Genomic DNA, 17,679 nt, shown 5'->3' with positions numbered 1-17,679 from the left:
TTTGTCGATGACCTAATATGCAGTATAAAACATCAGTAAAAATAGTCAGATTCAGATATAAGAATAGTCAGTGATTCATATGTAATGACTTCGTTTCATACAGCTGTGGAATACCTGCCTGCAGCACCACTTAAGCAAAGTATAAAATTGATGTATTTGTGGAAAATTAGAAATTGTACTTAACTATACTGAAGGTAATTCAAAATGAATAATGCAGAAATCACTCTGAGATATTCAGACTGAAAGAGGAATTTTTGTGCATTGACTGTATTCAAATGCATGTAAAAGATGTAATGAAAAAAAATACAGCAAATACTTCAATATTGTTTTAAGGTCACATTTGAAACCTATGAATCTGTCCAATCACTACAGTCATCTCCAGAGGCCCTGTTTCAAGTAGTCTGCCATCTGACACTAGATAGGTGGCAAGAGAGGATATTTGTGCTAATGGCACTAAATTATGGAATTCCTTTCTCAGGGCAATTTGTCTATCCCCATATATCATTTGTCTTCTGCAACTGGGTGAAGACTTCCCTGTTTTGCTTGACATTTCTTCACAACCACTGGGTGAAGACATTTCTTTTCTGTTTGGCATTTCTTCCTCCTTCCCACTTGTGTTAATGTGTCTGTTCAATTGTTTTATATGTGTGTGTATTTTTAAAGTTTTTTAAAAAAAACGTTTTAATTTTTTTTATTGTTCACTGCCTTGGAAACACCAGACTAGGTGAAAAGGCAGCATAAAATATTTTAAATAAATAGCATAATTTAGCATAATTTTCGGTGCTAAGGAAATTTGGTTTAATAATCCCATGCGAAGTTGATTTAAACTGAATCAGACTATTGTTCCATCATCAGTGCTGATAACACCAAATGGCAGCAGCTCTCTAGCTTATCAGGTAGAGGTCTTTCACATTTACTGCTACTCAGTCCTTTTAGCTGGAGATACTGGGAATTGAATCTGGGACCTTCTGTATTCCAAGTAGATGTTCTACTCAATGAGCCACAGCCCGTTGAACCTAGACAATCTTGAACCTCTAATTTCCAAGTCTGAACTTTATTTTAAAAACTGGTCTCTGTGTAAAATGTCCTGGATGGTGAATGTGTTGCCTAGGTTCCTGCTCTTTTTGTTCTGCTCTTTGACATTGTAGAATAGAATTTGATGTATATTTAACAAGTTTTTAGTATGTTTTAAAATATCCTTGAATTAAGCATGCTATGTTATAGTGGACTTGCAGTTCATGTGTTGAAAAATATCATGCCGTAATCCTGTGCTCCCTGTTTTGTTGTTTTGGGGACTATTAAGAGCAGTTTTCATACCAGAAGACTATCCCATCATCCTTTGGAGAAAATTAGTTGGAATCCTTTGACTTCTTTCCCTTAGAGCTGTTGATCCTCAGCTTTTTCCTGCCTCCATCAAGGGAACAGGGAAATCTGAGTGCTCTGCTTCATTTTCTTATATGTGTTTGATGTTTTCTCGTTTGTAGTTTTCACGTTCAAGTTCCTTGTCTTCATTATTTTGTTTGTGTCTTCACTTTAAAAACTATTTGTTTATTATTACCTTATGTTTATATCCCGCTCTCTCCGCAAACAATCATTGTTGACTGTCTCAGCAATAGGTGAGGTGATGGCCAGCCAGTTCAAGCAGTGGCACAATTACTTGGGGCACTGACCACGATTCTCCCGGAGCCAGGCCGCAGAATAGCATACCTCTACAGTGTGGCAGCTATGGACAATGAGGCTGAGGCCAGATGCAGCATGGGCAGCTGCAGCTCAGAAAGGATGCCAGCAGCCAGAAACCCCAGGAGATTGGAGAGTAGGGGCAAGTGGAGGCCATCATGGCAGAAGTCTAGATCAGCAGAGGTCAGGGAAAGACGAGGAAGCCCCTGTATCTAGGATGTGACCATGCATTGGTTTCCTAGAACAGGGATGGCTAGCCTGGTACTTCCAGGAACTCGGCAAAAGGGTGAGGTATCAGAGGGGTGTGGTGGTTGTTGAAACACATGCAGAGGGACCACATATGTCTGGGTAAGACATGAAAAGGGCAGCCTACCATGAACTGAAGACAGAGCTAGATTAGAGGGAGTGAGGCAATTTCCTCTGGGCATGGGTGTGGGGGAACTGAATTAATGTCTCCAAGGAGAATGCAAGAGGGATTTATTAATCTTGTCAACAGAGGAATAAAGGTTGTTATCCATATGTGACAGTTTTTGTAGTCTTCTGATAAAAGCATGATGGAACGAAAACCCTTACCCAGCCTGCTATTGCCTACCACACTAATCCCCCAGCACTGGCTGAGGCCCCAGTCACACAACTACAGCAAGAAAACTCCATGGCCAATCTGTATCCAGCTTCACCCTGATTTTAGGGGGATTATGGGTTGGGAGCCACAGAGATGTCTGCTGTCACATAGTCTATATAATTTCTGTCTTCAATCTATAATTGTTAGTCTCTCTCTTCCCTATCATGTCTTTTACCTCATGTTGATGTGGAGTTGTCTCTGTACAGTGCTATTTGGAGTTGTGTGGGAGGTTTTTTTGTTTTTGTTTTTTTTGTGTTTTGTTTTTTGTGTATGTGTTTTTCTTTGCTGGGGTTTTGGAAGTCTCAGAACTAAGGATCAACGGCTCTAAGGGGGAGGAGGATTACATCTCATTTCCTGCCTCCAAAGGATGATGGGAAAGTCTCCCAGTACTCAAAATGATGTCCTTGAACTCCAGATAGATGTTCATGGTGAGTACCAGTGTTCCATTTGCTGGGCAAATGTACAATCCTCTGTTGAAATGCCCTCTCTGCTTTATTTTAGTTGGTAGAACAGTTGGCTCTGTTCTCAGGATCTAAGATAAATCTTCTTCCTTATTGGCTCCCAAACTCTTCCCCATAATTACAATTTATAGTTTCAAAAAGTTAGTAAAACTGGGAAAGTTGAGGCATGGCAGAGACTGACATTATTCAGGCTTTTGTATTTCCTCTGGGGAAGGCCTATTCATATTTATGGCTGTTAGATAATATGAATGGTACACTTCTTCTTCGTGGGCCACTAAAATTTGGGAGTGGAGCCGGGAGTCAGGAAATGATGTACAAACAAGCCTAAAACTTTTGCAATGTTTTGTTTAGGAAAGGTGGGATTTTGCAATGCAATTGTAAAAATAAACATTAAGAAAAAGACAAGGACCACACAGCAGAAAACTAAAAATATAAAATGCTCTCAGTCTGAGAAAACATGAAATGGCAGTCTGGGAAAACATGAAATGGCAGGGCATTTAAAGCTTCTTCTTACCCCTTCCCCCCCAGGTCTACTTAGATTAGCAATGGCAAGGAAGGAGGTAAGGAAGAAAGACAGGGAAAAGACTGACTGACAGAAAGAGAGAGAGCGAGAGGGAAGAAAGACAGGAAAAGACTGACAAAGAAAAGAAAGAGAGAAAGGGAGGGAGAGTTGGAAACAAATATAGAAAAAAAGAAAGAGAAAGGAAATAGGAAGGAAGGAAAAGGGAGAGAAAGAGTGAAAGAAAGGAGAGACAAAAGGAAGAAAAGAAAGGAAAAGAAACGGAAGCAACTCACCTTTAAACTGCTCACTCTCGGTGGAAAATCCGGCCACGGAGCCCTCAATGCCGGGCTGCAGGGCCTCCAATCCCCTGGCCATTCTCCCACCTTCCCCTGCATCACGCCTCTCCACCCCCCTCCCCAGGTCGTGCGCCTCCGCGCCTTCTTCTCCTTCCCTACCTCAGGCAGGTCAGTTTCATCTGGCATAAAGCCCCCCACCCCGCCTGACGGCCCAGTCGCTTGGAAATCGGTGCGGAGCTCATTCCATGCCGGGCCAAGCTGGCGGCAGCGCAAACAGACCGCGGCCGAAAAGGGTGTGTGGCTCCTCCCTCAGCACTTCCTGGATGGGAAAGAAGTGCCAGGGAGGGAGGAGCCATGCATCCTTTGCAGCCGCAGTCTGTTTGAGCTGCCTCCGACTTGGCTCAGTGTAGAATGAGCTCTGCGCCGATTTCTTTATGCCAGATGAAATTGACCTGCCTGAGGTGGGGAAGGGAGGGAGAGGCGTGGAGGCACACGACCCGGGAGAGGGAGGTGCAAGGCGGGGGGAGGGGCGGCCAGGGGACTGGAGGCCCCACAGACCGGCATTGAGGGCTCCGCGGACTGCTGCCGGGTCGCGACCCTGCCTTTGGGAAATGCCAGTATACTGTCTTTGCTCTCTTTTTGAGGTAAAGAGATATATTCAAATGATAACAGTGTCTGTTTAATACATTCAAATAACAGTGAGCATTAATTCAAATTCTCCACTGCAACAAGCCTTATATCCAGAATATATGTTCTGTTGGGTGACTTAAAGATTTTGAAATGTTTTTACAAAGTCAATTAAAAAAAACTAATATAACTGACTCTTGATTGAAATACTGAAACAGATTAATACTATTTTATTGGATCTTGAGTTTACTTTGTTGGAGAATGTAAAGTTTGTATAGATAGTATTTTAGTCTTCTGAGGGTATAGGGAACAAGTACCGTTCACCTGTTTGTACACAGTTCCCAGTTCAGCACAGCAAATCAGTAAATGAACAATGGAAGGGAGACAGATACTTAACAGGAAAATAGACCTAATCAAGATAAAGAATAAGAGAGGGAGGGCAAAACAGTGCAGTAAGACTGTACTGTCCAATGGAATACAGCAACAGTTTACATATGATATTCCAGTTAAAATCACTTTGTATCATAATGTTCAGTTGTATTACCAAATTATAGTTACTTTTACTCCAAAGTATATCCCTCGCATTTGGCTCATCCAGAAAAAGGTAACTGAGACAAAGGAGACTTTGAAATGAAAACAGGAGGAAGTGAGGATGCTATGAAGCTAGTGGATGGAATAAATTCTATGAAAGGAATCAGGAAAAGTATACTCTTACTTGCTGAGGAGGTTGCAGTCATTTCAGCATCTGGTAGTGTGGAAGAAAAGGGGAAAGGGAATCCAGTGATTTCCACATTGGCAGCACAGGAACAAAACTGTGCAGTATGGCAGCACAGTGACAAAGATAAAGGACTGGTGAAGCATGTTAGGCACCTCAGTGTCAGTGAGGAGAATCTGCTGTTGATCCAGCTTGGTACAGAGCTAGGATCTGCAGTACTGTGGTGTTGGATCAAAATTTCTGAGCGTAATTGTTCTTTGGGGAACATTAAGCTGTAACAAGGTTATTTACCTAGAGCTAAGGTATGGTTGGCAAAGTTTGGAAGATAATATTAACAATCAAGTTGACTTTATATAAATGTTTCTAGGAAAATAAACGAGAAATTAAAAAGGCCATGACATTTCATTTGTTCCCTAGTGGAAAACTGTGTAGTGTGTATATGGACAGTATATATAGTAAATGATTGATAACTGAATATGATTTATCAGTTAGAAAATGCAATGCAGGAGCAGCAGTCTTATAAGACCCTGTCTTATCTCAAGCCATTGGTCCATAATAGTCAGCATTGTCTATTCAGACAGGCAGCAGCCCTCCATGCTCTCAGGTGGAGGTCCTTCAGACCTACTACCTGATCTTCTTAAGTGGAGATGCTGGGGATTAAACATGGGACCTTCTTCATGCCAGTAGATAGTCTGCCATTGAACTAGAGACCCTCCCTATATAAATAGCCTTGTGGGTTTTCTTTGCACATGCGATTCTCTATTCCCTTAAAAAGTAATATTTTTAGCAATGCATCACTCCTATATTTAGGCCTTTTAGTTTTTTCTGTTATGTTTTAATTAGTGATTTTAAAAATAGTACAGTAATCTTTCTCTTTGAGTGCGACCATTTTAAAAAGCATTTTCTTTCAATGTGACAGGCAGAAGCACGGCTTGCAGCCAAACGTGCAGCCCGAGCTGAAGCAAGAGATATCCGCATGAGGGAACTGGAACGACAACAGAAAGAGGTACTGACTGATACAGTTAACACTTAAAGCAAAATTTATTTATTTACCAAAATGTTGATCATCTTAACTTTACCACAGAACTTGGATCAGAATAACATGAACTGGCGCTGTCATTATTTGACATTCTACATATTTTTAGGATTTCTGAAAGTTTACATTTTTCGAATTGATTTTCCAGGTGTCACCTTATTCAGAGGCAACACTGACCTCTGCAACGAGCAGAACTTTCTCATTTGGGGGTCCAATTTTTCTGGCTTTCTGTAGATTTCAGATAGCCTTTTGAAACTAACATAATAATTAGTTTTGCTGATTTCTGTCTTTGGTTATGTCATATTCTAATTCTTCTCTGTTTTCTTTGTTAGTGTTTCTTATATGTTAATTATGTTTGACTATTAAAAAACTATTTGCCTGACTTAAGTTTTTAACTAAAAGTATGATAAATATATGTAAATAAACATTATTCAGACATAATTGAAAACTGTGTGTACTTTTAATGCAAGATATGAAATCTAATAGGTAGCTGACCAAATGACCTGTCAGCATGGCTTTTGGAATCCGGAACAGAAAAAGCTTCCAGTATGTTGATAGCTATTGCACATGTATCTCTCAGAACTTAGCACGCAGTTCTGCCTTGCAAAAAAACTTTGTGTACATTCGCTTTAAATGATTAACTTTGTGGGGGGGTGGTCAAAATAGGATTTGTTTTACTACTCTCTATTAAAACTGACAAAAGTACTGTGTGGTTTTGTTAGTGGTGCTATTGCAACATGGGGAAGCAAAGAATATTTGAGATTTAGGTTGGATAGAGTTCATATAGTTCTTTAGAAAGTATATTGAGCATGAAGAGGCACTCTTTTGTAGTGCAGAGGCTTCAGACAGGGCTTCAAACACATAATACATGTTGGGTCAGAATAAAGAAAGATCACTGGATTTTTGCAGGGGACCGTTCTCTGTATTCTGCAGTGATGCAACAAAAATAAAAAATAAAAATATGAGATGTTAGGTAACAAAGCTAGGTCCAGAATAGCTCTTGCGCAACTAGAAGGTACTTTGGCAAGCAGGTTTCCCCCTTAGAGCTGCAGCTTCCCGTGTTTCACCACATTCTGTTCCTGCATGTCCATCATCTCTTGGGGAAGTTTTTTTAGACGGAAGGAGTAGGATTTTGTACTCCACTTTTCTCTACCTAAAGGGGTTTACAATCACATTCCCTTCGTCTCCTCACAACAGACACATTGTGAGGTAGGTGGTGCTGAGAGAATTCTGAGAGAACTGTGACTGGCCCAAGGTCACCCAGCAAGCTTTATGTGGAGGTGTGGGTGATCAAACTTGGTTTCCAGATTAGAGCCCACCGGTCTTAACCACTACACCATGAGGGGTTGCAAGTAGCTGCAGGTAGAAGGGACCAGCAAGAAAGTTCCATTATGTTAGTGGTGATGCTAGCAGTTGTCTGTATCCACTTGGTTGCAACCAAGGACCTCATTTGCACATTAGGCCACACCCCCTGATGTCACAGTTGTTTCACATAGGGCTTTTTTGTAGCAAAACCCTTAATGTGGATCCAATTCATTTTTTTTGTAATACTAGATGTTTTATTCATACATACCCTATGCTAATGGAATAAAACTGTGGAGGTGAAATAAGGACAGTCATGATGCAACTTTTAAAGTTGGCTTCTTTCATACTGATGAAAGGAACTCTGAATCTCAAAAAGCTCAAAATACAAAAATCTTGTTGGTCTCTAAGGGGCTACTGGATTCTAACCTTGTTTCATGCGATATTTTGAATATGAATGTCTTGAGTTTTTTCTATACTTAAAAAAAAATCTGTGAGCAGGATGCAGATGTTGGAACCTCTGTGTTATTTATTATGAAGTAAGATTATTTTTACCTTCTTGTAGCTTTCTCAGCGTTGTTACGATAGAAAATGGGGACATATCCAAAAGTGGATGGTAGGCTGGGATTGCCCATTGTGTGTTATAAGAACACTAATATGACTGCAGTGATCGACTTACTAATAGCTTGTATAGTGTGTGTGGTTTAAGTGGTAGAGTACATATAGACACATATAACTTGCATGAACAGTAATGTGCATCTGAGTAAAAGCTTAAATTTATATACATAAATTTACATGATGAAATAAAACATTACAGGAGTCTGGGAATTCTTGGTCAGAATTCTGGTCAAATTCTTGGTCAAAATGGACGGTGCTTGTGTGCCTGCTTTTGGTGGTTGTAGGTGTATTATTTGTGTTTATTGGTTGTTTTGAATTGTTTTATTTCTGTTACTCATCTTTGTTTCCATTTGTCTGGGAAAAAGGCAGGCAGATGCATAGTTGAAATAAGTTAAATTGAATTCTATGCACCCAATAAATAAAAACAATAATAGCTTTTCCTAAAGACATAAAATTTGATCCAAATTACAAGCATGTGTATAGCTGTCCCATGGGACTTAAATTGCTTATCTTTGGCTGGATCATACCCTGAGTTATAATAGTACTGAATAAGGGAAACCTCAGGGAAAGAATTTCATATTATGCTTCATTTACCATACTTCATAAATTATATTCTAACCAAAACAATAAACCCCAAGTTTTCCTTGGCCATTCTCTGTTGTTCTTTGGGACTTTCTGGTATTACTGATAAGATTATGAATGACTCTTAATAGAGTAGGAATTAATTCAGTACATTGTAAAGAACACTCATAGTTGTTATCAATAATAATACAGAGATGTCTCCAGGATACCCATATATATGTGTCCCATATAATGTTTTATAAACATTTTCTGTTCTTAGTGCACTATGCCCTAAAATCAGTATGATGTCATCAGATATAAAATCTGGATATCTATTTAATTATTAATGCCAATAAAGGTTAAAAAATCTTATAAAGGTTATGTTTGGAAACCACATGTAGAAATAGACTTGCTTTCTTATAATTAAACCCTAACTGGTAGTTGATTTTTAAAATGTTCATTTTCCAGTATATTTCCCTGGGCATTTGATGTTGGACCTTAAGATAGTATCACAGTTTACATCAGCAAAAATTTACACCTGTTTATAAATGTGCAATATAGTAATTATTACAAGCTTCTGTCTGTGAGGAATAATGGGAGAGCAGAATAATTTGGAGAGACCTATCCCAAGATTTTCCTCTTCAGGATTCACTAAGCACCCAGTGAAGTACTCAGCTAAGGGACTTCAGTAAACTAATTGCTATTTCTCAGCTGTTGATGTGCTGGCAGATTTTCAGTCCTCGTCAGGGCTTTTTTGGCAGAAGAAGCCCAGCATGAACTCATTTGCATATTAGGCCACACTCCCTGATATCACCATTGTTACACATAGGGCTTTTTATAGAGAAAGCCCATTAAGAACTCATTTGCATATTGGTCCACACCCCCTGACACCAGGCAAGCCGGAACTGTGTTCCTGTGCGTTCCTGCTTAAAAAAAAAAAAAAAAGCCCTGGATCTTAGGTTGTTTTTAGCGCCTCTCCTCCCATTTTATTTATTTTTTTGGCTAATTTAGAAAGTCATATTTTGTCAGTCCCCTGAAAATGCTCCCATTCCTGTTTTGTTAATTGTGTAGTGATGATCAGTTTACTATTAGAATATAAAGTTATTAAAGAAGTAGAAGTTGGCACTGGCTGTTCATCATGGAAACGCTACAGTGTTTCCAGCAGTTTATTGCAAAATGATGAATGTCTGTCCATCTTTGCTAGTTACATTAAAGAGCAATGGTTGCATGCCTGCTATTAATCCTTATAATAATCCAGTTATTTACCTCATTGCTGAAACAAATTTAGGGGAAATAGCGATACGTGGCAAATTGAAGCAGACTCCATTTAAAGAATGATCAGACTGGCCTCTGTGATCAGCATGGCCCTGTATTGGACTAAAATTTATTATTATTCTTCTGGATCTTGTGCTTTTGTTTTTCATAAATAATTTGATATTTGATATCCCCTTTTGTAGGATGATTCAGAGAAAGCTAAGTATTCACACCGGCCCAGCCATCGGTCATACCTGGTTTGTACTAAATATAAGTCTCTCTTCCTTTTCTTCCCTCCCCTTCTATTAAATGTCACTTCATGTGTTGTTTAATTTTGTAATTAGGGAGCTGATGGCTTGGTGTCCTCTCGGAATGCTGGTAGCCACCGGGTTAGTAGTTTTTGCTTATGGTAAAGTTCATAAGTATCTTTTATGTTTTTGTAGCATTATATAATGTTTGAAATGCATAAAGGATAATGAATAAGATCCCAGGACTCTTTTTTTCTTTGAGGAATATTCCTTTAACAGCAGGAGATTCTCACGTAGCAAAGGAGAGGGGTTCCTTGGTTTGGATTCTGTCACACCAGTCCATGCTGTTGGCTTTTGTGCAAGCATTCCTTTCCACACAAACCTAAGTCAGAGTAGTTATACACAGACAGAATTCCTTCCTTGTGCAGTACGTTTTCAAGGTGTGGACTAGCTATATAATATGAAAAAGTGGGGTTTTTTTAGCACTTTGGGGGATCACCATGCTCTGTCACAGGGGCAGAGAGCCCTTCAAATATTTTCTCATATTTCCCATAAAACATATGATCATTCTTTGTGTCATAAGATGTGGTGTACTCTTTGTACAAAAGCCATCAAGGCTTGGGCTCCCCCTTAAAAATGTAAAGTATTGTGGTGCCAAAATGAACAGAATATAACAGCATTTAGGATGTTTTGCACCAATTAATAGCTTTGGTTATGTTTCACCAATTGCTAAATTTCACCCAACTCTTTTCAAATTTACTTGGAGTGTGTCTGAATATGTAATATACTGTGGATTAAATAATGTAAATAAAATTTTAAATTCCATATTCATACAGATCATTTTTATATTTTATATAATTTCAAATTGCAGAAATTCTTAAGAAATCCTGTCCTGAAACATACTTTGCTAGCATGTTATTGCTATAAAGTATGTAAAAAAAAAGAATGACTTACATACTATGTGAGATTTAACTTGGATTATTTAATCCATATTATGTTATATATTCAGTGAAGGTAGCAGAGTATGCACACAGTAATTAAGAGTGATGTGTTAGGGCTGGCAGTAGAGAATACCTAATGATAACATAAGTTTAAAAATCAGTTAAAAGACGAAGACTTCTTAGAGTTGCTAAACATGTTCTGAACTACCAAATAAATGTATCTTAGTTATTAAAGTATCATGCACACATGCAAGCTTGAGATGGAAAAAAATGGAGAATGGTTTGCATTTTTTAGAAATTTGCCAGCTTAGTACATCATATGTAAGTGTAGTGTTCATTGATTTGGCATGGAATGCCCCATCTGTATGCATTTACAAATATGGTGAGAGAAACATGAGAATTACAGTAACAGACAGGATGAGTTATATCCTGTTACCTCAATCAGCTAAAAAAATGGTGCGTTTTGTTAGTGTGAAATGCATTTCATTAATGCGACGTGACAGCCTCAGGTGAACAGACAAAAATAAAATGTAGACGTTCATAGAAATAAAATACAAAATTTCAGTTTAAAACAAAATTTTGCAGGTAAATTTTACTTTGAGTTTCATTATCTAACAATTTTGTTCGTAAGAGTTCCTCATTGGATGTCAGTGGGTCACACAGGAGCAAAGCAAGTACCACCAGACAGAGAGATCTTGTGGTGCATAGTCAAGAGTTAACATGTTTTTGTTTGGTTCAAATAGTATTTTGTACACACCAATGAGAATTAGTGGTTGGGAAATAATGAAATGCTGAGCTAGGGAGCTGTAAGAACTGGACTACTAAAATGAGGCAGTGGGAGAGGTTATCAGTATCTTGGAATACCCATAGAAAGTCTACAAAACAACTAAAAATAGCATTTATAATATATATTAATAATTTGAATTTCTAGTCTTTATTTTTACTTTCCATTATACTTTCATTACAGTTTCTACTAAACTTTGTTTTCTAATTAATATTGCCATGGGTTCTAAGGCTGCCATTTCATTTCTGAAAATGTGTGATTATGGAGAAAGTATTGTGCAAAAAATCCACATTCCATTTACAGTATTTATTTATTATTAAATTTTACTTGTTGAGCTGCCCTTCGCTGCAAGCAGGGCTCAGAGCAGCTTACATCAGGGGGAAATACAATAAATAACAAAAAATAAAACGGTATTAAAATTATTTAGACATCCGTAAGAAAACAATAAGTTTCAATACCAACTTATGTCCTGGGATAGAAGGAATGTGGGGAGGTAAAAAGGAGGAGGCTGGGATGTGGGAGTGCCAGACTGTTGCTGTCCTCAACCAAATGCCTGATGGAACATCTCTGCCTTGCAAGCCCTATGAAATGGTAATAAATCCCACAGGACATGGATGTCCTCAGGCAGGAAGTTCCACCAGGCGGGGACCAGGGCCAAAAGGGCCCCAGCCATAGTTAAAAACAGCCAGATCTCTTTCGGATCAGGGACCACCAGGAGGTTCTTATTCCCAGAGTATAGTGCTCTTCCAGGGGCATCCTGAGAATACAGGAATGATTCAGTTAATGATCAATACTTCAGCATGAATTAGTATAAATGAATTTATTTATTTATAATGTCCTCAGACCAGCAAACAATTGATAAGAAAAAGAATCTAGTTCATAACAGATAACCGAGCCAACCCATCATGGTCATTTAAAAGAATTTGTTTTGAAAAAACAGCATTCCCCCCCCCCCCTTAGGGTTGCCATGTCCAACTCAAGAAATATCGGGGGACTTTGAGGGTGGAGCCAGGAGACTTTGGGGATGGAGCCTGGAGCAGGATATGATATCATATCTTGTGATGTCACTTCCAGGTCAAAGATCAAGTGATGTCACTTCCACGTTCCACTTCTTGGTGTCACTTTCAGCACACTGCACCCAAACTCCTTCCCTTCCTGTGATGTCACTTCCTCCTTCCAAATTTATCTCCTTACATTGCTTTCTGCTACTCAAACCTTTGTTGAGTAGCAGATCTCCAGCCACCACCTGGAGGTTGGCGGTCTTAGTTTATATCCTACCTTCCATGGGAACCCAAAGCTGCTTCCATCAGAGGTTGAGAGTATTCCAGTGTTACCCAGCAAGTTTCCTTGGCAGAGTGGGAATTCAAACCCAGGTCTCCCAGACCCTAGTCCAGCACGCTAGGTTAGACTTTACCCTTTTAAGCTTAGGATCCCCAGGCGGTTCCCTTCTTTGGTTTCCAAATAGTTAGCAAAACTGATTTACTGTGTCTCTCCCCACCCCTCTCCAAATGGTTGTGGAATATCTTTGCTGGCCACTGGAGAAGGGTGGGCTGGGAGGTTAACATGCCTATCACCTTCTCCTCTCCTCATGATTGTGCTCCTGATTTGGTACTCTCTAAACCACTACAATAGAGTGTTGAACCAGCCCTTTATGTTTTATAAACAGTATTCAGAAATATGGAGAAGCCCATTTAATAACAAAGAAATCAAAGAATGCTAGTTAGACATCAACCCACAGAATAAGCCGTCCTGTTAATTCTGAGGTTCTCACTATATGAACAGAAGTCACACCTTTGTATGCATGGCTAAGAAAGCTAGAAGAGGAACTGCTAAGTTTCCTGAGACAGTGAAATCTTGAGAAAAATATGACATAGTAGAGTCCTAAGAGCCCCGTGGCGCAGAGTGGTAAAGCTGCAGTACTGCAGTCGGAACCCTCTGCTCTCACAACCTGAGTTCAATTCCAGTGGAAGCTGGTTCAGGTAGCCGGCTTCAGGTTGACTCAGTCTTCTGAAGTCGGTAAAATGAGTACCCAGCTTGCTGGGAGGAAAGTGTAGATGACTGGGGAAGGCAATGGCAAACCACCCTGTAAAAAGTCTGCCATGAAAACATCGTGAAAGCAATGTCACCCCAGAGTCGGAAACGACTGGTGCTTGCACAGGGGACCTTTATAGCTCCCCTTCACCTCCAGCACGCACGCACTCGCTCACTCACAGATGAAGAGAAAAAAAACTTTGTTGACCTTAAAAGTGCTCCTGCTGGGTCAAATGCGATTATGAGGACGACAGACTCAGCCTCCCTTCCCCCACCTGCAACAAACTCTGTTTCTCTCTACACACAAATACACACACACTCACTGAAGGCAATTTTTTTAAAACCAAAAGGTGCTCCTGGGTCAAACGCAATGCCGAGAACGGGGAAAGGAGGGCGCCCACAGCCTCCCCTGCCTCCCTCCATCTCTGAAGCCAATGTTACCAGACCCTACAGCAGACATGTGCCTCTCCCCCCCGCCACGGCTTCTCCAAAGGCTGGAGCATAGCCTGGGGAACAGGGATGAAAATCCAGCCATGCACTTGGAATCTTACCTTCTCCAAAGGTCCCGCTGGTAGCAAGGGGCTTGAGAGTTCTCCCCCCCATAGTGGCGCCCACTCCTCAGAGACAGGAAATGCACTGGCTGGTGGCAGTGCCGTTGGGGAAAATAAAAGTTGTGTGCCAGTGCATCATATAGGGAACCAACCATGTGACTCCCTGGAGGTCTCCCTAACACCATAGTAATCCTAGAGCGGCACAAAAACGGCTGCCATCTTGTTCCCCACTACTGGATTTTTGACCAGCAGGGGAGGGGCTTGAAAAACGGGGGATCCGCCGCGGGGTATTGGGAAGCCTATCCCCCCTCAATTGTATCTGTTGTATGATGACATGGTATCTTTTTTTCTTTGGCAAAACCACTTCTACTTTTGTCCCCTCCCCCCTTTTGGTGAAGGTAGCTTTTAAAAAGGTGGAGTTTTTCTGCACGTAGTAGATAGAAGTCTTAGGAGTATTGCTTTGAAGATCTTAGTTGCCTGTGTAAGGGAGTTTTATGGCCCTGGCCTAAGTACATTGTCCCATTTGTGGCTTTCCTCACCCTTCACCCCAACAGTGGCTCTGAGAACATAGATTCTGCTCTGTGGGACGATAGGAATTGTTGTACTGATAGATCAGTAGTCTTTGCTGTTAATCTGTAATGAAATTGTGGATATATACTTTGAGATGATGTAGTGTGGCAGGTTTTTCTGCATGGGTGATGAGTTTGCTGATCATCTTTACCAAGGGTTTTCTGCATGGTCCTTGTAATAACCTGAGGTGTTTTCTGATATTGTATAATTCAAAATGAATTTATTCAGTTGAGTTTATCATATTCGCTTTAATTTAGCTTTAATTTTCTAGATTCCTGCTACTGAATGTGAATTGTGGTTCAATGGCAGTTCTGTTTATTGAGTATTAAAGGAAACTGCTTTCACATCAAAGACTTACACTTAAATGTAGTTTAATTAAAGTGCATTAATTTACATATTTTCCCTTCATGTTGCTCTGTAGCCTCTTAAAAACATTTCTGTCTTGCTTCTCTACCAGGAGATCTGTGACAATTTACAACTTAAAAAAATAACAAATTTAAAATATACAAAACAGAATTAAAAACAAACTAATATAGATGTTTATACTGGTTATCTAATGTTTTGAAAAGTATTTTAAATAATTCAACCTGTGAGAGATGCTGAAAAGCCATCAAAGTAGTGACTTTCCTCATATTCTCAGGGAAACATGACATTTTCTGCATATATCCCCTTGTGGTTCAAGATGGAGGTTGCCCACCACCTGAAAAAAAAAACCTCAGCTGTGACTTCCTAAGGCATGTTTCTGTGCTCCACATGTTGTGATCAGACTCATGAATGTCTGCCAGTGCGTAGAGGTGAAATAAATGGGTTCAGCATTTAATAGAGGGACAAGCTAAACCAGAGGTGTCAAATGTGTGGCCTGAGGATTGGATTAGACCCCGGAGGGCTCCTATCAGGCCTACAAGCAACTCACTGTCATCTGGTTCCTTCTGTCTCTCTCTCTCGCTTCTTTCTGCATCAACACTTGTTTTGCCAGGATTGCTTAATCACACAGGAGCTACAGAGCAAAGCCTCTGTTTTCTCTATTGACTGACAAGTGCATGAAGCAACTTACGTACGAAAGCCATTTCATGTTTTCCTCTGGGTCTTAGGCTCAAACCATTGACCATGAGATTTCTGTCATGAATGTCAATAAATCAAAAGTTGGTTTTCAACTTAAAGATTTACAGCTTAACAGCATACTCAAGATTGCTACAGCATAGACATTGTCTCTAGATTCTGATTCAGTAATTTAGAGCAAGAGGTATCAATTACCAGCAACTGTTAAATAAGCAAAATATTTCAAGAGTCCTAATCCTTTAAGCATGTTTTAGTTTTTTAAAAAAAATCTTTAATTGTGTTCGTGTCTTTTATAAAGTTTATATCCTGCTACCTGGCATGCATGGCCTGGCCGAACAAGGTGTCATATATGTCAGATCCGGCCCTCATGAGTTCGACACCCCTGATAAACCATGCAGTATTGTACATTTCCCAGTTTTTCCCCTGGGAGAGAAGTCTGGTGGTTGAATTCTATCTTTAAGAAAATATTGTGTTAAAATAAAAATCACATGGTAGTATAGAATTTATATTTCTGTTGACACCACTGTGCCTGGATGATTATAACTTTCTACATTTTTACTCAGCAGAGCCACGGTTATAGTGATTCTCATGGTGGGAAGAAGTCTTCCAGCTCACATAAAAATCTTTTGGTTAGTGGTCTTTATCAGTGTTCATGAGTGGCTTCTGTATGCACTGTACTCCTATATGTACGTGGTTGTATCGTGTTTATAAAAGCTCCATCTTAAGTCTTGCTGACTGGGCAGACTCGTTATGTATATTGTGATGGCAATAAAACTGATAGAGTCAACAGTGATTTATAACAAGGATAGTAAACTGAGCCTGCTTTGGCGGGAAGGGTGGGATATAAATCGAGTAAACCTTAAGCTGGTAAAGGCCATTAGAACTCTTTCGTTTTTGTCTTGAATACACTGGTTTTGCTTATGTGGTTTTGTGCTCTTTTTTGAGATTTTTCAGAGGCTTTTAAAATACTTTACATTAATATTAAAACCATTAAAAACTAGTACAATTTTTGCTTTCATTTATTTTCAATGAGCATGGGAATGCAGGTCATTAAACCCCCTCAGTAATGAGTGTTTGAAATGCCATTGAAGGACAGCCTATATAAGGTCAGAAGCTTGAACCAAAGTAAACATCTGAAATGACTTCATGAGTTATTGCAACACAAATGAAAGATGCTGAAATACAGAAAACATATCAGAACAATGTGATCTGGATTTTTAGGGTAATAGTTTTTGTGGGCTGAAACTGCTGGTTGTAACGTCTGTTGGAGCTGATTTAAGTCACTGAGTTTTATAAATTAATCTGGTTACAATTCAGCTTCCATTTAGAAAAATGTATAGCAGTTAATTTCACATTTTAACTCATGATTAAATTCTTTATTTAAATATAATGAAATAAGTTTTAGAATACTCTGCTGTTAGACACACATAGTCAGCACTTTATGTAGTAAAAGAAATTGATGATACCTGTAGGTCAGTACAAAATATTTACCATACCTTGCATGAAAAGGGCAGCTGCCCTTAGCAAGTGTATACAGTATGAGAATCATCTTGTAACCAGGGGCAGCGCTGGGGTTTTTGCCACCCCAGGCTGCCTGCATGGGCGTCGGAGTGAGGCCACGCTGACTCTTTCGTCCACCCAGGTCCTAGGCGGGCGAAAGAGGCGCGGGGCTGCTCTGCCTCATTCTGGGAGTAATGCCACTCTCTACCGAGCCTAGCTAGGAAGCTGAGCTCAAAGGAGACTACACACTGGCACGCAGTCCCACTGCTCTCAGCTTCCTGGGTCTGCAACCTGGGAAGCTGAGGGCGGCAGGGCAGGTGAAGG

The 17,679-nt window shown here is 39.8% G+C and overlaps 1 protein-coding gene across 6 annotated transcripts in view; it reads left to right on the top strand.

Moving 5' to 3' along the window:
- LRRFIP2 (LRR binding FLII interacting protein 2) overlaps positions 1-17,679 on the top strand; it is a 62,591-nt gene that overhangs the window by 13,292 nt on the left and 31,620 nt on the right. For 3 of the 6 annotated variants that reach the window (XM_060247611.1, XM_060247612.1, XM_060247609.1), the window contains exon 3: positions 5,820-5,906. In XM_060247611.1, coding sequence (XP_060103594.1) covers positions 5,820-5,906 — 87 coding nt within the window. Of the gene's footprint in view, positions 1-5,819; positions 5,907-7,803; positions 7,855-9,874; positions 9,929-10,015; positions 10,061-11,491; positions 11,561-16,421; positions 16,485-17,679 lie in introns of all 6 variants that reach the window. The other 3 variants (XM_060247613.1, XM_060247614.1, XM_060247608.1) reach the window with 2 other exon arrangements.

The sequence above is a fragment of the Heteronotia binoei genome, chromosome 10 (assembly GCF_032191835.1).
Source record: "Heteronotia binoei isolate CCM8104 ecotype False Entrance Well chromosome 10, APGP_CSIRO_Hbin_v1, whole genome shotgun sequence".
In the NCBI taxonomy this organism is placed as follows: domain Eukaryota; kingdom Metazoa; phylum Chordata; class Lepidosauria; order Squamata; family Gekkonidae; genus Heteronotia; species Heteronotia binoei.
Note: the sequence above shows the minus strand (reverse complement) of the source record. Positions and strands in the feature narration are given on the sequence as shown.